Source organism: Pholcus phalangioides, unplaced genomic scaffold, assembly GCF_987345545.1.
Source record: "Pholcus phalangioides strain wild (caught in Gottingen) unplaced genomic scaffold, Ppha-v1.0 ptg000017l_1, whole genome shotgun sequence".
In the NCBI taxonomy this organism is placed as follows: domain Eukaryota; kingdom Metazoa; phylum Arthropoda; class Arachnida; order Araneae; family Pholcidae; genus Pholcus; species Pholcus phalangioides.
Window position 1 is genome coordinate 7351543 of NW_028301610.1, and position 25398 is coordinate 7376940.

At 37.9% G+C, this 25398-nt stretch overlaps 2 protein-coding genes across 3 annotated transcripts in view; one reads left to right on the top strand and one right to left on the bottom strand.

Annotated features, from left to right (window-relative positions):
- LOC149072175 (uncharacterized) overlaps positions 1–25065 on the bottom strand; it is a 35023-nt gene extending 9958 nt beyond the window's left edge. Inside the window, exons 1-4 of the mRNA XM_089247152.1 lie at positions 24978–25065; positions 6077–9140; positions 2392–2589; positions 621–804 (exon numbers count right to left, since the gene is read on the bottom strand). Of these exons, the coding sequence (XP_089103278.1) occupies positions 621–804; positions 2392–2589; positions 6077–9115 (3421 nt within the window). The 5' untranslated portion in view covers positions 9116–9140; positions 24978–25065. The remainder of the gene's footprint in view (positions 1–620; positions 805–2391; positions 2590–6076; positions 9141–24977) is intronic.
- Positions 8024–16011, top strand: LOC149072176 (proteasome inhibitor PI31 subunit-like). 2 transcript variants are annotated; one of them, XM_089247154.1, is made up of 2 exons: positions 8024–8154; positions 14042–16011. In XM_089247154.1, the coding sequence occupies exon 2, from the start codon at positions 14088–14090 to the stop codon at positions 14829–14831; it is 744 nt and encodes a 247-aa protein (XP_089103280.1). In that variant the 5' UTR covers positions 8024–8154; positions 14042–14087; the 3' UTR covers positions 14832–16011. The 2 variants fall into 2 exon arrangements, with proteins under 2 accessions (XP_089103280.1, XP_089103279.1); XM_089247153.1 differs by lacking the exon at positions 8024–8154 and adding an exon at positions 8677–8792.
- Positions 25066–25398: the final 333 nt, after the last annotated feature.

Consider the following 25398-nt stretch of genomic DNA (forward strand, 5'->3'; position numbering starts at 1 on the left):
ACTTAAAACATGGATTTTTTGTTGGCCTCAGAAAAGACAGGACAAATTTCTAATTGGGTTTTTGAGCACACGAGAACTGTACAAAAAGTTAATTTCTTAATTTTTTATGTATACGACCCCTCAAACCAACTTGAGATTTTTACGTAACTGTACGTCATTTGAAAACTTTTGATAATTGAAAGTATGTTTCTAAAGTCAACGGTTACAGAGATATCCGCTGTGTAAACTGCGGGGACACCCTTATATCTTGCGTTACTCGTATATTGGCACTGACAGTCAGGGCCTCTTAAGAGCATCATGAGCCCCCAGGCCAAGGGATTTTTCTGAAGCCCTACTCGACAAATTCTCGAAAAATGCAACTACTTTTCATTTTTCTGAGGCCCCTCTTCTCTTGAGGCCCCCGTGCTGTGCCCGGGTAAACCCATGCGTTAAGGCAGCACTGCTGACAGCGAGACACATATGATCGCCATTTAGTTTCTTGACGTAGGATCATATTCATTTTGGATTATCCAGAAAAATAATCGGATAGGATATATTGTTATATAATGCTGATGATATCGCAACAATGAAAATGTCATTCAATATTCGACTACAGTATTGAATTAGCGGAATAAACTCACTTGTTCGGTCATTGCCACCGCAATCAAGTTTCAAGTTAGTGGCTGCTCTGTATAATCGCTTTGGCACCTGGGGTTTCTGAAGACAAACTTCAATTTTTTTCGGTTCATCTTGTGAAACATCTTGTTCTAATTTTTCTTCTGGTTCAGTATCGTCTTTTACCAATGTAAACTCTTTCTCCTTTGCCTATTGAATGAGAATTTACAAGCTTTTATTAGTATATAACAGTGGCTGTATATGAGATGTCTCACGAAAAGTGTCCGAAAGGAATAAAAATTCTGCGATTGGTTCTGAAATCCAAGAAAAATATGAAAAAAAAACCAATATATCAGCACAAAAGGGGAAAATTCCGTTGTGATGGGGACACCTCCGGAAAATATAATAATTAGGGCAAATATTAATTTCAAATTTTTATACGACTCCAATCAATAAAACTTTTCTTTATCATAAAAACATTTTTTCTGTGACACATTTAGATAAATAATTCGTTGAGATATTGCTGATAAAGAGATTACATTAAACTCATAAATTATATTATGATAATAAAAAGCGTCGGAAGTGTTTAAAACATATGGGTGCTCGAATTGATCATAAAAAAGAGATTTTTATTTCTGAATTAATTTTGGGGGTTCTCAGACTGATGCTACAAAATACTGTGGGTGCTCGAGCACCCACTGCATCTCCGGCTCCGACGCTGCTGATGATAATTACAACTATAAATAAGAATATCAATCTCCCACATTTGTCTTGGTGAACGTTTTTTTCGTGAAATTCATTTCAATGCACTGCAATTTGCAGTGATGCTTCATTTCCCACCATTTTGACTTTTCCGTAATTTCAGCAGTATTTGGCGACTTAGTTTAATTGTGGCGTCATTTTGGCAATAATTGGCTATGTCCCGTATTTTCCCGTATTTGGAACCCTGGTGTTTGGCGATAAATTGCCACACGTAACAGCAGGAAGCACACTTTAAACCCGAGTAAACGTAACCTATTGCCTATTCCCTACGTTCATCCTCGGCGCGTCAGACCAACTAGTGTTTTTCAGACAGAATGTGTCACACAGGGGCGTAGCCAGAAATTTCGTTCGGGGGGGGGGACCACTTTCATTTCGGGGGGGGGACCAAAGTGACAGAACAATGGATTTGGCCATCTTTTTCCCTTTTTTTCGGTCATTTTCTCACATTTCGGGGGGGGGGGACCAGACCCCCAAGTCCCCCCCCCCTGGCTACGCCCTTGGTGTCACATGACCAAACACATCGAGTTGGCCATGCACGAGGATCGGACGAATAAAGTCACATGATCTCTAGCTTCGTTGGCATATCTCACCAGAGTGTCTGCAGCCAAGACTAACGCACGACGAGGTTGTTGCAAATACTGTGCAAACGATCCTTGTACTCTTCAACTAGAAGTTTTTTTATTGTACTGAAAGTTTAGAGTTATTTTAGTAACATCATGTGTTGAAGATTGAAACAATTTGTAAAAAAATGTTTCGACTCATGTTCAATAGAGCAAAAAAGCTGAGTTTAGAGCAGAAAAAAGTTCCTTTATATGTGCAATAACGTCATGAAATCTACCTTTCAAATGAGCAACTCGTCGAGAAAAATGTGTCCCGTTATAAATCAATGCACTCTTATTCATTTCTTTTTTTCATCTAAAACCCCAACTTAAGATGAATCTTCCGCAACCCTCACATTTCTTATCACCAAAAATAAAACCCTTACAAATAACCCCCCCCCCCTTTTTTTTCTAAGAGAATGTACCCGTGTCTTACCATGTTAACAGCTGACAGCAGAGAATGCGCTCTTGGAGGTGGTGGTGGTTTTGAAGGCTTGGTCGAGACAATGACGTTTTCAGAGGAGGATTTGATGCTCCTTTGCGATGATGCAGAGCATCTCGAAGGAGTTGGAGATATTGAACCTTTGGAATGTTGATGCTCCAAACATCGCGTTTCTTTTCCTGAGTATGATTTCTATTAACGAAAAAAATCAAACCAAAAAAGTACATTCACCATATCGCATACTACGTAAGTCTATTCTAAAAATACATTAGCTGTCGTTTCAATTATTTTTTTTTATAATAAAATTAAGATTTAATTGATAAGTTTAACTCTTTCAGTTCTGTAGGTGGTACTTTAAAGTACCACCAACTTTTAACACTTTAACGAGCATAACAACCCTTACATACGTTGTTGGGAGTTGGGATTTCGAAGTATGAAAGCTGTATAACTACTTTACAATTACCAGATCACGTCAAAAGTGTGGGACAACTAGTTTTTTTTTAATTTTATGAAGATTTATGAAAAAAAATTCACTTTGGTGGTTATCATTGTAAGCGGTTATAGTTGCAACTTTGTACAGGCATAATACTAAGGAAATAGTTAAGGTGAAATGCATAAGATTTCCTTCCTTACTCATTGTTGATTCATATTTCAGTCACATGTCACCATTTTTATGAAATAATACCTATGCTTCAAATATCAACCAAATTTGTGACTGGTACTTACAGTGTCCCACATCGACTGACGGTTTTCAATATGGGATAATAAGAAAACGATGACAGATACCTTAAAGTCATTCTTGCGGAATATAAATGTGCCAAGTCAGGAATTTTAGCTACAGCATTCATGTTGGGATTGTATAGTTAAGGGGTTGTATTTAGGGGGGGGGGTGTATAGTTATTAAAATAAAAAAATTAACTTTTCATATGGACACCGTGTGTCCCAAAACCCAGTTATACAATTGTTGCCCTCTCTTGATGCTACAAAAAAAAAATTTACATTTCTAAGTGCGATATTTGCAGATGTTTGAATACGAAAATCGGAGGAAAGTTGGTAAAGCACAACAGAAACTTAAGAACAACGCTTCTTTCCCAACTTTTCTCCGATTTTTGAATTCATATATCTCTGCGAATATTGCCCTTAGAAACGTGGAAAATATTTTGATGGCATCAGGAGAGACAGAACAACAACTGTCTAATTAGGGTTTTGGACACCAAGGTTTTGAGTGTCCATATAAAAAGTTAATTTTTTTTTTGTTTTAATAACTATACAACCCCTTGCAACATGAATGACGTAGCTGAGATTCTTGACTCTTCGCATATGTATATTCCGCAAGAATGACTTTAATATCTGCTACTGTTTTCTCGCTATCCCATATTGAAAACCGTCTGTCGATTGCGGGACACTATGTATAAGTATCACTTTTATTATATCACTTACGAGTTCAATGGTATTACTATCCCGGATGCAAATAGTGTTAACCGATTTAGGAATTCTCATTGACGACCGGCCTAGGTTTTCTGAACATCGTTCAGCGGTGGTCAAAAATCGAATAGAATGCGCTGTTTCATTATTAAAAAGGTCTCCGCGTTTTCCTAAAGTCATTCTTCCGTTTTTCCGATTCTTAGTTCGTCTTGCGCTGGAGTATGCCGTTAGGTTTTGGAGATACCGTACCTACAGAGGGACATAGACTTGGTCGAGGGAGTGAGAGAAGAGCTCTTGTTGGCACACAAAGCCTGAGCTATGAAGAAAGACTTGATTTCTTGAATATGTTTACACTGGAGGAACGCGGATGTCGGGGGAATATTATAGAAGTGTTCGAAATTTTCAATGGGATGGATAGGATGAACTATGAATTATTAGTAAGCCATCAATCGACTGCTTTGACAAGAAGACGGCAATATCGATTGGTAAGGGACACTTCTAGGTTATGGTGTGTGTCTTGATACGTTTAAAAAGAAGTACGATAGATATAGTGGTACAGTCGAATCCCGTTATAACGAATGCCAAGAGACCGGAGCAGTCACTTCGTTAAAACGAAATTTCGTTATAAAGGAATTCCAGGTTACCTAGTATTGTTCCTATGCAATTATTTGGGGAATTTAAAAAATGTTCGCGTTAAAACGAGATTTTCGCTATAACGGTATTCGTTAAAACCGGATTCGACTGTATAAATCGAGAAGCTATGCATACTTAGATAAGGCAACCATAATCTTTTTTATGGGCAGTGTATTAAATATTAATAATTTTTTTTGGTGATATATGCTTTTATATTGAGTATTTTGGTAATATTTGACATCTATATTTTTTATGGGCATAATTTTTCAGCCGCCTTGTTGGACAATTTGCCTGTTGTGGCTTTTGTATTGGTATAAGTGCCAGTCAGTAGTACATTGTGAGGTGTAGATTGTATGTAAACAATGGTAAGCTCAAATTCAATTACAATTTCAATGTTTTTTATTTTTATTTTTAGAACCAATAAATGAAATCTCGATATAAGGATACTCTGTGGACTAAAAGAAAATCCTAAAAATAATCTGTAATAGGGATTATCGTTGTATCGGGAGACAAGCCACCATCATAGAGCACCACCAGATTTATACTGTCCTTGATATATTTTCCAAATCCAATTTGTTAGTACTACCAGGGCCGCAACTAGATACTTTGTCACCTGGGACAAGCCGGAAATTTGGCGCACATTGCATGTAGAAGAAGTGGTTAAAAAATGAATTCGGGCGCCCCTTCTGGTCCAGCGCCTGGGGCACCAGACCCGCCTGCTCCCTCTTAGTTGGGACCCTGAGTACCCCCATTGGCATTTATTAGCGATCAAAAAAATTATAATTAAAAAGTAGATAAATTAATAAAATTCAATTAGATGTTTCACTCCTGTAAAAGAGTTTACTGCATTACGAAGATTTTAAACAGCTAGCTAGTTGATGCGAGGATGAATTCAGGAAAGAAAGAAAACTCGACTGCCCTCGCGGGGAATCGAACATACGTCCTCTCGCTCACCGGGTGAGCGCCCTAGACCACTAGACTACAAAAGCAACGAATCGCAATCTTTCCTTAGAGCTCGTGTGAGCTGAACGGGTCCGTACATGAATGAATTTTCAGTTGTATTTTCTTTCTTTCCTGAATTCATCTTCGCATCAGTCATTCGTTGAAAGCTTCCGTATGGATAGCGGGAAGGGTCATCATCCTTGGATTTACTGCATTGCACTTTTGTATACTACACCCCCACAAATTGTCCCCTAACAAGCGTAAAATGAAACAAATTATGGTTTTCTTGTGGTTAAATGAATATTATGTGGTTCCTAAACCGTTTTATTCAACATATTTGAATTTTTTATCTTTATTGTAAGCGTACAGTGCTGACGGTTCTTTATAAAATACCGTCAATCAATTCCACTGTATACTAACTAGTTTTTAGAAACAGAAAAACTTTTTTTTTTCAATTTCTAGGGCTTAGTCAGAACTATAACGACCAACCAAAAAATTTACATGATAATTATTTCATTTTATCATATATAATGTGGTACTGAAAGGGTTAAAAAAATCATTTCCCTATAGGGTAATCGTATGATAGATATAGCGTCTCAATGAGAAGGTAGAATAGGAAAGAACTGCGTTCACAAATTGCATTTCACAAATAAAGTTGGATAGTGAATATAAAACTTACCGTGCTTGTAACTTCACTACATCCAGAGACTTGACACTGTGAATTTTGATCCGTTTGGGAGTCAGCCGTCGATGCAGCATCAGAATAGTAGCTGCCATAATCACTGGATAAGCTATGCCTGATAGATACAACTTCTATTCCGCTAGTGAAAGAACCAGTAGAATTATATCGAATTGGATAAAATCCCGGATTAACAGTGACAGTCTTATTTTCAAGATCCATCGGATGTATTATTTCCAGTTTTGCTCTCGGTTTATCGAAGTTGTCATTGTACTTCCAAGCTTTTGGATTGTTCTCATTATTACCGACACCGACAGGGAATTCAGAATCTTTGCCGATTTTGAGCAATTTCTTCAGCGAGAATTTCTTCCGAGATTTGAAACGATCTTCATTACAATTCATGGCTAACATTTTGCATTTGGAATATTGACTGAGAAGAAAAGAATTCTTCCATTTCGATGATTTTCGATTGCCATCTCCGTGTAAACTCCAACTTCCGAAACTGGGATCGTCTTGTGAAGTTGATGAAGTCGTTGAAGAGGCGGAAGAAATTATGTGGCATTCTTGCAGAGACCTAGCATTGCGATCATTGTCTAAAGAATTTCCGCTTGTAAATGAATCTTCTGGTAAAGATTTTGGTGGTGATGGAGCTTGGCGTTTGAAATTCCCACCATTACCACAGCAACGAATAGGTTCTTCGCTGAGAGATGAAAATGTTAAATCACTTGCAATACAGTTTTCGTTTGTGATTGACTCATTATACATACATTCGAAGGTTTTGCAGCCAACTTCTTGATAGATATTAACTTCCGCGTAATGATTCGATTGATTAATGTTACCATTATCCTCAGTACTTCCAGGTAACGAATAATATTTTTCGCTGGAATCATTCACGTCTATTCTTTCACCAGTCTCGATAGCGCGAGTTTCACAGTAATCAGGATCCCCATCGGATGATATGAATGTAATACTTGACATTTGGAGCCTGTCTGGCAAGTCAGTTTCGGTGGTCGTTGAGGATTTTGTACAGTCAGATTCGCACGTGTTTGAAACTAAGGTGGTTTGCGACACTCCATCGGATTCAGACTGTTCGGAAAACTTATCAGGATCAGCATTTTGGGCGTATGTTTCACCACTGTTGCACATAGTACTCTTGTAATCACATGCGATCACATTTGACTCATCAGATGAATAGGACGAACACGAACTACAGCGTTTCGCAAAACTGTCCGAACCAGGATAATAAATTGCACTGGGCTTTGATTCCTTAACTTTGCATTCCTCTCGATTAACTCCATGTAGAAATGAGGTTCTAGGTTCGAAGGTTCCCGAATAAAGTTTCTCTGCATTTTGATCCGATGTCTCCGATTTTCCCGTGTTCGTACAGGTTCCTTCCGGTTGTGCCGAATCATCAATACTCGATGGTTTTAATCTCGGAACATCTTCAGCCGGAAAATTATTACATGTTTTATGACATTCAATATTATTAAACTGTGACAAATCTTCCAGGAGATCTTTCACTGGTTTTAGAATTTGATAATCCTCATTGTCATATTCCATGCAATGTCTGTCAGCTAGTGCAATATTGATAGCTTCGTGAGACGGCTCGTTGTTATTCAGACTGCGTAAACCTCTATCTTTTTCACTTTCGAAATCATCAGTGAAGACCGCATCTCGTTTCGTAGCAACGACGACATCTGTACATTTCTTTTGGTTACTTTTTTTGTTACAACTATTTTTAACCACCGCCATTGAAAGTTCGCGTGTATTCACGACACTAGCGCTATGATTCGTGAGTGACGTTTCCCTGACGTCAACCGTAGGTGTTCTTTCACCTACGACTACATCTACAACTCGCAATATTTTATTTGTAGCCGTCGTGATGCTCGTTGATGCATCACCTACGATTGTTTGACTCTTTGAAGTTTCATCTACCTTTACTTCAGTCTCCACATTTATAGTTTCAGAAATTTTACTTTCATTTGCGGAATCATTATTATTTTTATTATTCGTTTTATTTTGGAATGAAGTTTTATAATTCGAACTAATTTTTTTATTACTACGATTGACGACTGAAGGTTTTGTATTTTTATTGAATTTCTTATCCTTAGAATTTAGCGAGTTCTTTTTGTCATTAATTTCACTATTATCGATTTTTTCTTTTACTTCTGTCCTAGTGATCTCGGTTGAATTGTGAAAAGTTTCAATTTTTTCATCTTGTAGTAAATTCTTAGTGTTTGAGTTGAATTCCGTGTTTTCTTTAGTTATTTTTGTAAAAGCTCTGTCTTCTTCAGTTTCGTCGGGTATCGAAACTCCACCTTCGCTATCGGAAGACGCGATTTCCCATTCCAACTCTTCACTGGTAAAGTCTCTACCACCATAACCAATAACAATAGGTTCTTCTTCTTTAAATCCCACACTGGACTTGGTCTCGTTCGAACGTCCATTCTTTAATATTCCGTTAATTAATGGCTGTTTTGAAATCACCGTGTCGGAAATCGAACAAGTTTCATTTTCCGATTGTATTTTCAGTTTTAGTTGTTTTTCCGACTCTCTAGATGGCAGCACTGAGTCATCCTGTCTTTTGTTTTTATCTGTGAAGAACGTGACAGCGCAAATTTGGTCGGGCCGTGTTTGTTGTTTATGTGTTGAAGTTTTTGTTGATGGTGGGTGCTTCGAGTTTTGTTCAATTGAACTATTAGTAGCTTTATTTACGGTGAGTAATTGACCATGAAATCCTCTCTCCAAAGTAAATGGTTGTAAATTTCTTTCATTGCGTTGCGCAATTAAACTTTTCCATGTGGTCCGGGCCAGAGACGTAGTAGATTCCATTTTAGATCCTTCATTAGGGAAATCTACATTTTTGTTTATTTCTTTTCCTATAATGTTATTATCGATTTTATTTTCATTTTGTGAGTTTTTTCCGTTGGTATGGATGGTGTTGTATTCGATTTCGTGATCGCCGAAAGGTTTATAACAGTTCGAACATAAATTTTTTTTCCAAGCATTTTCTAGGAAATTTCGACATACAACTGACATCTTGATGTTCTTTGTTGGAATAAACCTGTAAATATTAGAAATTTAAGCGATTACAATACCAAAATATCATTTGGTGATCAGATCATGAATTAAGAAATGGTATCATGAGAGCTGGATAGCATTGGTGATTTTTCATTTATAGTTCAAAATTGCTTCTATGAAATGATAAGCTTTTCATGAGCAGTGATGGCTTTGAAACTTGTGGTGTTCTAGAAACCTTTTTTGAGACCCTTAAAATGACTATTATAGTCCTCCAACCATGAGATGAGATTTGAGTATATCATGTCACACTATTTACCATATTTTAACGAGCATAAGGAACCCACCAGATTTTTTCGGCTCAATATATGGAAAAAAGTTGAAAAGATATATTTGTAATATTATCCATTTATAAGAAACCCCTCTTATTTTCGGCAAGAAGGGGTTCCTTATAGACGTTAAAATATTGTAATTCTTTCTTTCAGATAAAATGACTATGAATCGAGAATAGTTCATCAGCAACTGAGCATTCACGCATAGCCAGAGATATGGTTGACATTGTGGGGAGGCAATAGCAATACCCCCAACGTCAATGACAACCAACTGATCTAATATAGGCCTATATGCATATATATGAATTGATTGACATCATTATCATTGTTTCCTCGGATTTTTACACCATCATTGCCCCTATGCTTATCCTTCTAAAAAAGAATATGAATTGTGCGATGCGAGGTAACCAAGTCTCATCTCCTGCTCTGAGGACCAATTATTCATTTATCAAAATTAACTTCCCTATAAGACAGTGGTTTCACAGGTTTTCAACCCTCAACTGCCTTGTCCAGTCATTATTTATCAACAGCTCCCCAGAATGGTGTGGGGAATTGGTCAAGGTCGTCAACAAGGTACAGTTGGTTTTGAAACTCGCTTGGGAATGGCCGCAGTTGTCAGGGAAGAATCTTCTTATTTTAGTCTTTTTTTAGTCCTGCCGTATACATTTAAGTTAAATATATATGGCAGGACTAAAAAGACTAAAATAAAAACATTCTCTTTATTTCTAAATTTTCTTCTGATTTGTGAATCCCTGCTGGTAGGATGGCGGGTGTTTCTCTATGAAACCTCTGCTTGCATTGACATGCAATGAAACGTTGAGTGTTTTCAGCCTGTCAGATACTACTTTGTTTTGATTCATAATTATGAACACGATGTTCCACAAGCTTCATCTAAGCTATACTTCCAGGGGCATCTTAAGTGAGGGTGCAAGGGGTGCAGTGAACCTGGGCAGCAGGTTGTAAGGGGTGGCAATGCAGACTTTAGTTAGACTCCAAAATTTGTAAAAGTTTCACACAGTAAAAATTCACATGGCATCATGCATTGGGGCCATACTTCAATAATGGAGATGTTGAGGAAACTTGAGGGAATAGACAAGACCTGGGATCATAATACCAGAAACACGAATGTAATCTACCAGGGGTGGTTCAAGACAATCTTTATTCATGTGGGACTTATTTTGTACATTTTCTGCATCAGGGCCCCTAGGCTGGAGTCTTTTGCTGGCCCTTAAGCCAGGTTTTTCATGGGAGGGCGGCTTTCGACAGTTAATTTATAGTGTCCAAAAATAAGAATAGACCTGGGCCCTAGGTCTGGATCCCTGTCAGCCCCACCCTTTTGGGGCCACGCACCTCCCTCAACTTATCCGAACAATTCCTAACAAAAAAATCAATCTAGTTTTTTGTCCTTTCATCTAGGATTTGGCACTCGTCCAGAGTGGACAGAAATAATTTTCTTTGATTTTTTTCAAGTGAAACTTTTTCACCCATATGCTTTGGATTTAGCACCCCCCGTGTGGCGGCAATGGGTCACATAGCCTAAGAGCCGCTCCTATACTCTATCACAAGGGGCAAATGTGCATTTTGGTTCCCTCTCCTAGTGTTTTTCCAGAGCAATCAAATGAAGGCAAATAAAAAATTTGGCTTCTCATTTGTTCATTCCCTGGAGCACTAGAAACACCTTCGAAATAAATTTCTTGATAAAAATCAACTTTGTTATATATCGCGTAAAAAATTATAAGTGCTGTTTTAAGGATTAAGTTATCTGGCGTTATTAAGAACAATCAAATAATGCTGGAACCAGAAGTATAAAAATCTTCTTTAAAAGCAGGACGTATGGTCGGTAAACATTTAGCATGCTAAACAATGGTGTGTGGCTTCATTCTTGAACAAAAAAAAAAAATCAGGTTTATCTCAAAGTCCCCCCTAGACTGGAACCCTGTCTAGGGGCCTAGACTGGATTCCCGCCAGGGTCGCCACATGAGGCTTTGCACCCAGGTGGCAGGTAAGCTCAAGCCCCCCTGTATACGTTTATATGTGACCTGTAAGTGACACAATCTTGACCCAAACACTCCATCATTTTCGTAGAAGCCTGTTCTACCAAATAGAATAGTTCAACTCAGTCAGGGAATCGCTGGTCTGGTATTGCCTAATGCCCTTATTTTGATGACCACAGCATTATACTATCAATGAGTGTAGGAAAAGTTAAATTTTTGAGTTAGCTGGCAGGATGTTACTAAATGTATATGAAGTATATTTTAGAGGCCTATTTCTTGTGAACCGGACTTATTTATCTCACATCAAATGATACATTGATCATCTGTGGGAAATCAGTGATCATTATCAATTGTGAAATGTGAAATTAGAATCATTTTTTTGACTAAGAAGGGTGATTAGATTATTGAACAATCAAATTCTCCCATTACTATTAAAACTGAAATGAGCAGCTGATGACTTATTGCTTTATCTGTGGGTTACAGCAATCCCAGAACTAGATGAAGGCAATGGGGGTTATGTGACAAAGGTTGGTGACATCCCTAGGAGCTGCGGTGCACACTTTGAGAACCATTATCTTTAATCAATGACACATTTTTTTATGAATTGCCAGTAATCACAAAAAATCTATAAGTTACAGTATATCAGGGTTGTAGTGATTTAAATCAAATGATTTTATTTAAGAAAATCACATTTAAATCACATGAGTTTTTTAAATTAGCCACACAATTTTTTTTAAAAACCTGATTTAAACTGCATGATTTTTTTAAACTGATTTAAACACTACATGATTTTATGAAAAAATCACTGATTCAAATCATGATTTTGATTTTCCTGAAGCACATTTAAATATACCTTTTTTTTTGCTTTTTGTAAGAGTAGAAAAATGAAAGTGGAAAAAAAAGAGGAGATGCTACTTAGGTGGAGAGACAGACCTGGTTGGTGGAATAAATTTGAATTGTTTTCAAAAAGGAGGATTATAGAAAGGCACTCATACAAATTTTTAGAACTGTTGCATAGGCGGAGATAGACTTGGAAGTCTGGGGGGGCACGGTCATTATTGCTGGGGGGGCAAGATGATGATGATGACAACTCATATATGCATATATACATTAGATCAGTCGACTCCACCTTTGACGCTGGGGGGGCAATGCCCCCCCCCATATCTCCGCCCATGAGCTGTTGTCTCATCAGCTTCAGTAGAAAGGGTATTTCCCACGTATGGCATGGTTCAAGGTATTCAATAATCAGTTTTAAGAAACAGATTGGGGAATGAAAAAGCAGCTAAGCTTCTGTTTCTTTTCAAGACACTCAATGAAGCAGAAATTTTACACTAATTTTTCCTTCTATTCATATGAATAAATGTCTATTCCATGTATGACCATGTACTTATTTTAGTATTTATGAGTTCTCATTATTGTCTAAGGGGCGCAGTAGCCTGGTCGATAAGATACTTGCCTAAAATACCAAAGGATGTTTAAAGGTGTTACGAGTTCGATACCCGGTTTGTCCTTGTCAGAAAACTTTCCTAACACAGGGGTACAACAAAAAAACAGCGACTTGACCGCAGCAAAAAATTGCTACCGCAGGGAGTCCCCCATCAAGGGGTTAGGGCACCAATCTCTCGATGAATATAAAAAAAAAGCCTGCCTTTCAGAATCGGCAATAAATTGTAGGTCCCAGTCTAATTAGCTCTTGTGTGCAGAAAATGACAGTGGTGCAACAAAAATGATCAAATGATCATTATTGTCTAAAAAATTGAATTAGTGTTAGTCTTATTTCTATATTTAGAAAATACATGTTAGAATTTGATATTGTTCAGTCATATTTCCAAAGACACAATATTTAAACTTTTAACTGTTAATATAATAAAAATTAGGTAATGTTTTATTCTTCGCAAGTTAATATTTTAAGTTAAAAATAAAAAAATTGATTTTTTTTAATTGTGTTTTCTATCAACCCTGCAGTATATCAATGCTCAAAACATAAATAAGCTAAAGATGCATCATACTTAATCAATCGCAATTCAGAAAAAATGTCAACAAATAATGTTCATGCAAGTGTAGAGATGCTTGCCTCTGCATTGCAGCGAGTTCTCACCTAGTCTTTTTCTCTAGAGTAGTTCTATACATAGGACATGAGAGGATGCCCAGTCTACTTAATTTTGCAAACAAGAGGATCAGAGCTCTGCTTACTTTTGCTGAAAAAGGGGGGTCAGAATGACTAAAATTCTACTTGCATAATATTTGATTGATTCCTTATGTTTATATATAACTAAATATGAGCAGGGCCATAACTAGATGCTAGGTCAGTCAGGGCAAATACGCATTTTGGCGTCCCCGTAGGCCTAATGTTTAAGGAGAGGTTAAAGGGTGAAATTTGTACCCGCTCTGGTCCGGTGACGGAGCACAAGACCCGCCCGCTCCCCCTTAGTTGCAGCCTTAAATATGAAGAAAATGAATGAGGGACATAAAAAAAAACTGGAAATAAGAAAACTATCGCTGCCTTGCTTCACTCTAAAATGGTACAATGAACCAATATAGGAAAACTAGCATTTAGTTGACTGAATTTGATTTGATTGACCTGTTATTTATTGTTTGTTCCATGTTTTTTTCTTTTATAGATTAGCTGGCAATTTAGGTTTCAGAGTTGTTACCTGAGGTGGAGCAATGGAGCTTAAAGGTCTTGAAACCCACTTTGCTTTGATGCGAGATCAAGTAAAAAGTCGAGAAGACTGTTTAGTGATAGCTTTGCACGTAGCACTGTTAAATAGAGAGATTTTCTGTGTAGGAAAAGGAAATGATTGGCCAGAAAGCCAAGTTGAACTCTCTGAATTGTTACCGTCTGAGTGGAACAATAATCAAGAAGTTTACTCTCTGTGCTATACTTCCAAATCTCAGAAAAAATATATAGTAAAGATAGTTGTTATTCCCGACTGTTTACTTGTGAATGTTCTTGAGATGAATGATGGAAAAGTAACAGCAGCTACAATTAAGATTGATGATTACATAAATGAAGAATTCAAACAGTTTTCTGGAACTTATAAAAATCTGTCTCAGTTATGTAAAGTGGTTGAAAATGAAATGTTCAAAACTGTGATAAAAGCTGAGGAATCGGAAGGGAAAAAAACAGATAAGAAAAGTTATCGTCATCCTGAACAAGAGCAGCCTGCTTTCTCCCATGAAAATATCTTGGGCCACGCCTTTCCTGCTTATGGACGTGGTGATTTAGATCCTCTAGCTGGGAGCCGTGGTGGAGGAATGATTTTCCTACCACCGCGGATGGGCCGAGGGCAACGTCCACGAATGCCAGGTTTTGATGATGATGATGATGATGAGCGTTTTGGACTTCCTCCAGGAGCTATCCCTCCTGGAGCAAGGTTCGATGAATACAACCCTGCAAGACTATTTTGAGGGATTATTTCTTCACAACAATATGATTCTTTTTTTATGAGTTGAAAAGTTGAAATTAAATTTATAACATGCTGAAAATGTTTTTTATCTGGTTAGGGTTTTTTTTTTCAATGTACATATTCAATTGTGGTGTTGCCCTCTATAAACTGGCACTTCACCAAATGTAAGGCATATCCTTTCTCAACTTCTGCTGTCTCAAATATGTTAAATATTATGACCATCTCAGTTATCTGTATTTATCTTGGTGTAAATGAAGTTTCTATTCATTGTTCCTTTCTATTCTTGACAAATTCTCCTGCCAAACTTTGAGGACATTATTCCAGTGTGATGGTACTCTGTCACATTGAATGATTTCAGTGTAAAGAAATGCCTAGTTGTTTGGAAATTATGTTGTAGAGTATGTCTAGATCATGGGTGCACAGACTTTACTGTTAATGGGCAATTTTTGTTCAGAAATATTTCTGCGGGTTGTATAAGAACTAGTTTCCTTTCGAAGGGTCAAATATATTGGATGGAAAATGTGAGTGAAATCAATTTGAACATATTTGCTTTCAATTGATCCAGAAATATGTGTTATTAATCAATATCTCATGTACAATACATATTGCATTGAGCTTCACATTTTATATTGGATTTTGATGTTTTCGAGAAATATTTTGAATTTTTTGGGCCAGAAAGAATTCTCTTCAGTTAGCCAGATTGGTAAATGGACCAGAGTTTGTGCACCCATTTTCTAAATGTTGAATGATGGATTTTTTTTCTCTTGTGGTTTTCCTACTGAAGAGGGAGAATGGAACTGTATAAAAACCAAACTCTATAAAAATTGCAAAAGACATGTAAAAAGATTTTTAAAAATATTTACAAAAGATAGATTAATTCTTACGTATGATACGATTTTGTAAATGGTTATTTGTAAATTGCATGTAATTATTTAAAATTGAAGAGAAATTATTCATTACATGTTTTGAAAACATGATATTAGAATACTTATCATGTATTTTTGCACATTATTTACTTATTCCTTCAAAACTTGCAAATTTACATTTGAAATGAAAATTGAATTTCAAATTGTCTTTTCATGCATAGAAATTTTTTATTAATCAATTTTAAAATTATATTGATGTAGCCTTTTTTCAAATCGTGGTATGTTGCCTTCGAGTAAAAATTAAAAGAAAATTCAATGTATAACATGAGTGTTGTCAATTTCATCATAGTGCATTTACTTTAAGAAACTTTATTGCTTTTATATGAAGTGAGGTAGTTATTGTCAGAGCTTGACAAATCGAAAATATATTTACGCGCCAGCCAAATTTAGGAGCCAAGCACGGTTTTTGCTCAATAAACATGGTCCTAAATATTTTTTCGACTCTTCTGGAACTTCATAGCTTCTCATTTTAAAAGATGTAATGAAATCAGAAAATTTTGTCATCCTCAGACTTCGTTTAGCAATCACCTATAAGGTCACGTATAAATTTTAGTCGTCATGGCGACCTGGTGCCTGGGAATTTGTCATGCTCTGGTTATTGCATTACCTACTACGTGTAATGGCAGCGCAAGTCTGATTCTCTCAGAATGATATGTCGAAGGGGACGGGAGTACAGTAGCGCTCTGGACATACGTCCTGTGTTTTATGGGAAAGAATTATTTTTTTTGGGGGGGGGGGGTCTCACACCCCTGTTTAAGGCATTCATTTCTAAACTGTGCTATGCCAGTGGTTCTCAAACATTTGCCGTTTCCCAGAATAATTTAAAGAGTAACGCACAGAAACACATCAATATCAACAGCTCACCGTGACGTTCCTGACAGGTTGGTGATGCCCCAAGGAGCCGCGACGCCCACTTTGAGAACCACTGTGCTATGCAATATTTTGAGGATAAAATTTTACTCGAAATATTGTAATCGAAGCAGTGTCGTCGTTATGGCACGACTAAGACTAATGTGCCTCATAATCAGACATAGGTGAGGTATTTGCAATATTAATCGCATTAATGAAGAGCAGGGCCGGAACTAAGGGGCAATGTACAAGTGGCAAATTTTAGGAAAACCGGTTAAAAATCATCGACTTTTACAGTAGAAGGGGCGGCAAAATCATGTTCTAAGCTCACCGACACCTGCTTCGTTTGACAAAAATTCGAATTGCAGCTTGGGTACTCGGAATAGATTTTTTTTAATTGTATTGTCCCTTGTAAAACTATAGCGATAGTTACAGGCCGTAGCTAGGCTGGGGCAACCAGGGCACTGCCCCGAGTCTAATGGGGGGCCTCACAAATAATGTACGTTTATTTTGCATATTTTTACCCTTTCAAGGGCCCCCCCCCCCCACTTTAAGAAAATGTCTGCCCCTAGAAGGAATGCTACTGCCCTGGATAGTTAGCGCCATCTACTACTACTAAATCTTGTGTGCACCTTGTTATATATATTCATGTATATATGTATAACTTCAAACGATTTGGTGCATAAAATTGTGTGGCCCTAACGTAGTTCTGATGTCAGAGCAATATGTGTATTGTATCCAAGAAGTGCTGCCATCTGTAAATTTCATATTGGATGTGGAAGTTACCTGAACTTTCGTCTTTCTGAAAGTACCTTGTTATCGGTGTGTCCAGGGCCAGTTTTAGAAATATTGCCGCCCCTTGGATACGACTATTTAGAAAGAGTTTTCTTTCTTCGCGTCTATTACCCTAAGACAGTGGGTCCCAAAGTGTGAGTCACGACCTCTCTCAGGGAAGGGGCGGATCAGAATGATGATTTAGAGCAGTGGTTCTCAAACTTTTGCCAGCCGTGACAACGTTTATCAGCGGCACCCCAAAATAAAAAATAATCACGCTTCAAATCACTAAATAGGTAATCATCAATGTCGACAGCTCGCCGTGATGTCCTTGACAAAGGTTGACGACGCTCAATTTGAGAAACACTGAGAATCCCATAGAAAAGACGGGCAATAAATAACCCAAAAATTTAAGGTGTTCTTTGTCGGAGGCAAAACTTGGCATTAACATAATGTCGACGCTTCTGGCGATAAAATTTGTGCTGCCAAAATTGATAAAACTGATTGTAATTTGGGCTGTCGAATTACAATAGCCAAAACAAGCAAAATTTATTATTTTCAAAGCATCATGAAGACCGCTACAGAAAAATGGCGCAAATGGCAAAGGCTTTTTATGGCACCTTGTTTGCAAAAAGGAGTCCGCCAGACGATTCCGATAACAGACTAAAGTAGGACAGATATAGGTATATAGCAGTGGCTCTCAAACTTTCCTCACCTGCGGCTTCCTTGCCCCAGTCAACGTTCATCCATGGTTCCCCAGGATAGTCTAGCAAAGAATCACTTCAAAGCAACGAACTAGCACATGAATATCGCAAGCTCACCGTGACGCCCCTAGGAGCCGCGATGAGCACTTTGGAGAACCACTGGTATACAAAAAAACGAGCAGTCGAAACAGCACCACGCTGGAGATAGGCCCATCTCTAGTATGGTGTTGGCCGAAGGGGCATTTGTCAGAAGAAGAACAAGAAATCCAAACTTGCTGAGGAATTCGCCAAGAGGAAAGTCAACTGGAAAAATGTTGATAAACAGTGAAAAGATCCTTTAAAAAGAAGAGAAAGAACCTAATTTTTCAGAAATCAGCTTCTGTAGAGACCCGAACCTGAAGAACCCGATGCACACAAGTTCCCATCCTTATGTGATTTTGAACGTTCCCAAAGGATGGATGCAAGTAGAAAAGATATAGTCCGGCCTATATACTATAGAAACCGGCGGCACTTTTTTGGAAGTGCAAGAAAAAGAGCTGTATTAAGATGAATTGCGCATCGAATAGCAAAGAGTTGAATAGAGCATTTCAAAAATATTGCGTTCACTCACACTTTCCCCTCAAAATGATTTCGATGCGTAAAGATGTGCGAAAGTGAAAACACCGTCATAACAAATCTGTCATTAAAAAAATGTCGCCTCTGTGAACACGCCACCCTCGGCGGCTGCCTCGTCGCCTGCCTCATGCTTGCAGCCGACCCTGGGTGTGTGTGCTCTCTGTGGAGAGTCTTTTTTTTTTTTTTTTTTTTATTTAGAGATCGGCTTGCATTATAGTGGCATCTTCTAACACTGGTCACAAACAAAATCCAAGATCTACAAGTTTTCCTAACAGCGAGTCCGAATATATTTTTCTCAACGGTGATCATGCCTCCCTCCCAAGGTTAGGGCTGACAAGGCTCCAGCACTGTGTCCTGAACGATTCTCATAATTTTTTTGTTTTTTCACGCTATACAGAGGGACCCGCCAAAGATTCCAGCTGAGGGGGCCCTGCTCCAGGATGTGAGGGCCATGACGGTGACGTACCGTCTTTGTAAGTGTGACAGGAAAGGACAGTTTTTTTTTTACTGTTACTCGTAACATTTAGAACTTGACATCAAACTACAACTTTGATTTCTGTAATTAGGACAAAGCATGCTTCACGTGAGGACCACTGTTGCTGGTTGCGATCTTCAATGAAGCCTCCTCAAAGTTTTGTATAGATTTTTGATGAATGGCAGCTTCTGTGTGTGTGTGTAGACGAAATTTCAATTATTTATATACACTCTGCATACAGTTCTGACCGTTCTTCGTAACCAGTAGAGTACATCCAGAGCCATATATCATATTTCCAATTAACTAATCAATTGATGAAGCTTGTTAAAAAAAGATAGGAGATACAAGTAACCAAAAAGCCTATCCTAAGAGCTTTCAAGGCTCAGCCTTGCTGTAGGATGCGGAAGCCTTTCCCTATAATTTAAAGCCGATTCTGAGTAACTGTTCTTTAGCCACAACACTCAAGCAGGAATTTAAGTCCTAGTGCGCCTACCAAAAGCTTTAAAAATCCTGAATACTGTGTTGTTCGAGGATGAACGTGAAGATTTTCGTAGTTTCCAAAAGCGTGTGAGCATTGGGTAAGCCTTTCACTTACCCGAGCGATTCTAACGTACTCAAACTTATAATATAAACAGGCTCTGGAATGCATCATTTAACGTTATGTAAAACACAAAGGCAGTAAGTACATTTCCGAATACGCGTTCGGCAAAGTGTAACGATTAACTAGTTTTCCCAAAGGTTAATGTACCAGCAGAGGGAAAGGAAGAAAGCAATCGATATAGAGCTTCAGTTTTTCTGTGGGAAATCGGCGGTGGCTGTGCATCAGTATATGAATGAATTCCTTGCTCCAAGCAGACCAGAAATTCGACAGTAACCGGAAAATTCTTATTAGAGTAATAAAATGTCATTTTATAAAAGATCAAAACGAATTAAAGGTATCATTATTCGTCAAAGAAAAAAAGCAAAGAACTGAGATGTCGTATAATGAAGAATAAAGATTCTATCAGGCCATCGTTCCATAAATAATATGTCGTTTATCTCTCAAGGAACAGAAAAAGTACGAAGAGACATGTCTGGAACAGTCTTCTGTAATTATAATGGTTGTTTCCTGATTCGACAACTTTATGCTACCAGTTTTGAATACTACGTTTGAAAAAAAACAACCTGTGAAATCTCTATTCGCGCAAGGTCAGGAAAATGTAGGTGATAGGTAATGTTCACCCTTCAAGAAGCCTGATTTAGATCAAGTGATTCATATGCTTCTGATTCAGCTATGCTATTAAGTTATCATTTACAGGGCCCGACATTCACTTGATGGGAGCCCGAACAAATGAGGTATTGAGGTCCTCCACAAGGGGGGGGGGGCTGACAAGGCTCCAGCCCTGGGACCCGGGACGATTGTCATCATTTTTGTGTTTTTTCACGCGATAAATTAACTATAGAGGAGCCCGTGAAAAGGCTAGCATGGGACCCAGCTCCAGGATGTGAGGACCATGCCCCCCTCCCCGACTGTGATCGAAGAGGTTTGGTACGTCAGCACAAGTACATTACATGTTGTTTGTAAATAAAAAAAAAGATATCGCTATATACTTTTTTGAATGAGAAATATAATGTAAAGTTATCCATGAAATGTCTTAAAAAAACTGCTTTTTCGCACTCTCATAGGAGCAAAATTATTGATAATGCCATCAAAATCTAATTTTTGAGTTATCCCAGCTTCAATACACAATAGAGCTAAAGAGATGACAGTTTTTCTTGTAAAAGACTTAAGCTAACTGAGGGTTTTATCCTTTTTAACAAGAATGATCTTTCTCTAGAATAGTTTGATATTGGTGATGTTGTCAATGATGGTTCAATGCTATCTCAACATTTGGAAAAATAAAACGTCTTTTCTAAACTTCTAGCGTTATTTAACATTTGTGGCATTGTGCCCCCAACCTGAACCAAGGATGAAAATAAATTGTTGCAGCTTGTCTGAAAAAGTGTTTGCAAGATACGATGCATAAAGTTTTGCATTGTATAAATATACAGAATCTTCCTGAAGATTTGAGTATTTCATGTTGATCAAACATGCAAAATTTCTTGTGATCGTTTCATAAAATCATTTTACGATCATAAAGATGTGAAATTGAGGAATCGAACGAAAGACTGTGGCACATGGAAACATTTTTGTAGTGGAGTTAATATTGCAATAGGTGCCCATGCTGTGTAAAGTCTATTACTGATTGGTATAATGTTAAAATTGGTATTTAATGTACATTTTTAATAGATAGGGTTTGCTAATAATGGGCATTTTGGAAATAGTACGATGTGATTTAAGGAAAATTCTTTGATTTTCCAATATTTTACTAAATACAATTTATAAAAACTTGAGTAAAATGTATACTATTATATATAAATTTGGGGGCCCCCCTAAGACATTGCCCATGTTGCCCATGTGGAAATCGGGCCCCGATCATTTACCAATTTACGAACATTGGACACCTGATCCTGAAAATGACGGGTCGTGAAGAGTAATGTGGCCAATTCTTCAACCGGCCACATGGGAGAAGTTGCGCCCAGACAGGGCCATAACTAGAGAAGAACAGGGGGATCTAGTGCCCCGGGCGCTGAACCAGGAAGTAGCGCCGATTTTACTCTTTTTTCCAGTGATAACGGGGGGGGGGCGTCTTAATGGATAATGGCCCATTGTGACAGAGTCACTTTTCGTTTCTAGTTGCGGTCCTGCTCCAGAAGAACCCTGTTGCACAGCTCGACAGGTCATGGTATAACAGTGAGGCTGGTATTTCCAGACTGGAAATTTGCAAATTGTCTCTGACATCGGTGATGATACACGACATTAATCTTTTATGCCTTTGTGGTCACTAAATGTCCTCAATGGAACTCATAAAGCTTAACGTACGTATGTTTTTTTTTTCAAGTTAAGACTTGAGGTGCACGTATGTGTTCCTAACTCAAATGGTCCTGGTAAAGATATCGACCCAATTAATTAAAGAAAAATTTAGTTTTAAAGGCCATTTTGACATACAATAAACACAAATCAATCAAAAAAAAAAATTTTAATACAGTAGAGTGTCGATAATCCGAGGTGGATGGGACCGAGGCCACGTCAGATTATCAAAAAACTGGAATTATGCGAAAAGCAAAAAAACAAAATGATTTAAATGTTGGTTCTACTTGAAAAAAAAGACAAGCAAAAGCAATACCAACGCAAATGCACCTTACTATATTTTTATTCTCGTACTAGCTATAATACCCGGTGCTGCCCGGGTTTTCTTCAATTACTGGGAGGATTGAAAAAGTGACAAACCATTTAAAAGTGAAAAGTGGCAACCATTATGAAGGAATAAACTGTTAAACATATACTGGCAGCATTAAAGAAGTGACAAACCCTTGTAAAGGCACACTGAATCGCATTATTTGGGAACCACGGAACAAAGCTTATTGGTTGCATTTTTCAAGTTTTATAAAAACTTTTATGGTGTAATCCTAGTTTTAAGAATTTTTTTGTCCCTAAAATGAAAAGGGAATTTTACCAGCGAAATTTTGACTGCCTAACGAACCGGTCGAAAATTCGGAACAAGCGCAGTTGGTTTCGGTTCTCAAGAATCCGGGGGCGGTACCAGCAGATTCTACGCAATTTTTGGTACTAATAGTCGTGACAAGGAGCTTTTCTTGGCGTCTGAAAACAAGAACTTGGTTTTGACGTACACTATGGTTCAACTTGGGTTTCGGGGCTCCTACACAAAGAGGGACCCGGGGATCGACTTTTTTTAAACATAATTTTAAAATGCTATAAATTTACAAGAAAATAAATTTACCAAGTAAAAAGGCAGCGGTACTAGAAGATGCTAAAAATCTTGGTCTAGGGGCAGGTGCGGATCCTAAGTGATGTGTTGCAGGAGACGACTTATTGTCTATTGCTTGTCGTTGCTGTTCTGTATTTTACGGGACACGAGCCCATTTACTCATATCATCGAGCTCTGGAAAGAGAGATTGCCTTTCTCTGGATCTACGCCTGTCTAGGGGCCCTGTCTCATGGGTGAATCTATGTCTGAGATTCGTTTCAAAACGGTAGACTGGAGGAGAAGGGAGTTGAAATCACAATATTTCTATGGGTATTATGGAGATGAAGTTAAATATTTGGGGATTCGGGGCCTTAAATTGAAGTTTACGCCTATGACTACATTCTACAGCCGCGGGGGGTTCTGAACCTTTTCTGACTCACACACACAGATCCCTTTTTAGTCTCTAACTTCCATGACGGAGCCCCACAGGCCTCTTCATGAGTGAATTTGATAAATTAATTTATCAAATTCACTGATTTATTTTACAGTCCGGGAACGGCCAGTAAAAAAATCAGTAAATTACATGAAAATACGGAGATTCTGGGAAGTGTATACGGAACCCTTAGCCATAAGGGCTCCGCTAGCACAGGTTGAGAACAGCTGTCCTGCAGTATTCAGCTGGGCCCAAATTTCTGGAGAGGCAAGTGGGGGGGGGGTCTAGAGCTTCTTAACCCTTTAAGCGGCGTTAAAGAGATATCTCGCCTCCGTAAAAACCCCTTATTTTAGCATTGACAAGCCCAGATATTTTGTAAAGTTGATTTTTTAAGGAAAAAATTTTACCTACAACTCTTAGTTTTCACCTACTGAAAATCGGAAGAAAGCCTACTCAATTAAAAGAAGATATGACGTTTTGAAGGAGGTTTAGTGATTTTTGCTCTGCCGCTTAAAGGGTTAAATTTTGATAACATTTATTGTCCCCCAATAACTAAATACTTTCGTGCCTAGTCGGAGGGGGGGGGGTGCTAATATTTTGCTTTAACCAGGGCCCCTTAAAGTATAAGTCTCTACTCTGTGGTCTGATAGAAGTTTCTTCTACAAATTCAACACTGTGTTGGTGTTTATTACCCTTCGAAGAGGTGAGATGGGTTGTAATATTATTCCTGTGTAGTGTAGCTTAAAAGTAGTATGTCTGGGAGATTAAATTAAATAAAATTCAAAATTTTAATAAAATTTGAAATTTAAATACAAATTAAAATGACCAAAAGTGAAAATATATACAGACCCCAAAAATTCTAATGGAATATGGACAAAAAATATCTAAAAATATTCAAACCTAATCACTATTGTAATATTATATGTAGCCTATAATGAAACCATACAGAGCCTTTACAACCTGGAGTAGGGGGGGGGGGTCCAAGCCAGGATTTTTATTGGGCCCCAGTCCACATAATTTTTCACACCCTTTCTTAATTTATAACCTGTATGAAAACACGAAAATAAGATTAATCCTGCCCTCCCCAAGCCAGAACCCACCCCCCATGCAGAGGCCATGAACAGGGCTGTCTTAACAACCCCATGGGCCCTCAGGCAAAGTAATTTTCTAGGGCCCTTACCTGACTAGAAATACCTGTCTACCAATTTGCATATCGTATTCTTAGAAATCGTAGAGACCATTGGTGCTTGAGGCCCCCGGGCCGCGACTTAACTTGATTGATTAATGTCCTCTATACGTTCCCGGGGCCATAACCAGGTGGGCCCATGCATTAGGATGGCCCTGACCACAAAACGATAATCATTCAAAAATATGAGTGACTTTTTGAAAATGCAAACATCAAACATGTTATATTCACGAAATCTTGTTGGAAAATAATTCCAGGGAAATATTCCGAATATTAATGAATAGATTTTATTTTTCAAAAGAACATGATTCATGTTGACATCTTCCCGCGTGTTTAAAAATCATGATTCCGAAACTACCATAACAAAACAAAAATTTTACGTTAAAAAAACACTTACCGGGATTAACGAAAATTAATTAATCCTTTGAAATGGGAATCCATAATGATTCTAGAGACCACAGGTCAGGAAGGCGAAATCAAAACACATGATAAATAAATAAATCACGCACTTATTCTCATCATGAACATGATCGCGTTTATGTATGTTCAGCTTGATCAACATCAGCAATGAAATTGAGGGCCGCCGACCCTTGAAAAAACAGTGCAGAGAAGAAAACTCGATTCTCATCCGCTGCCAAAAAACAACAAAAAAAAAAGTTGCATCCATGCGTACACGTTCAACACGTCTTGTCTGATTGGTTATAACAGGTCACGTGCGTACGCCATCCGTGATTGCCATGACAACGAAACATTTTTTCGACATTATTACTATTATTAGGTCGTCCTGTGGAAGTTCTCGTTAGAGCGCGTGTAGAGTA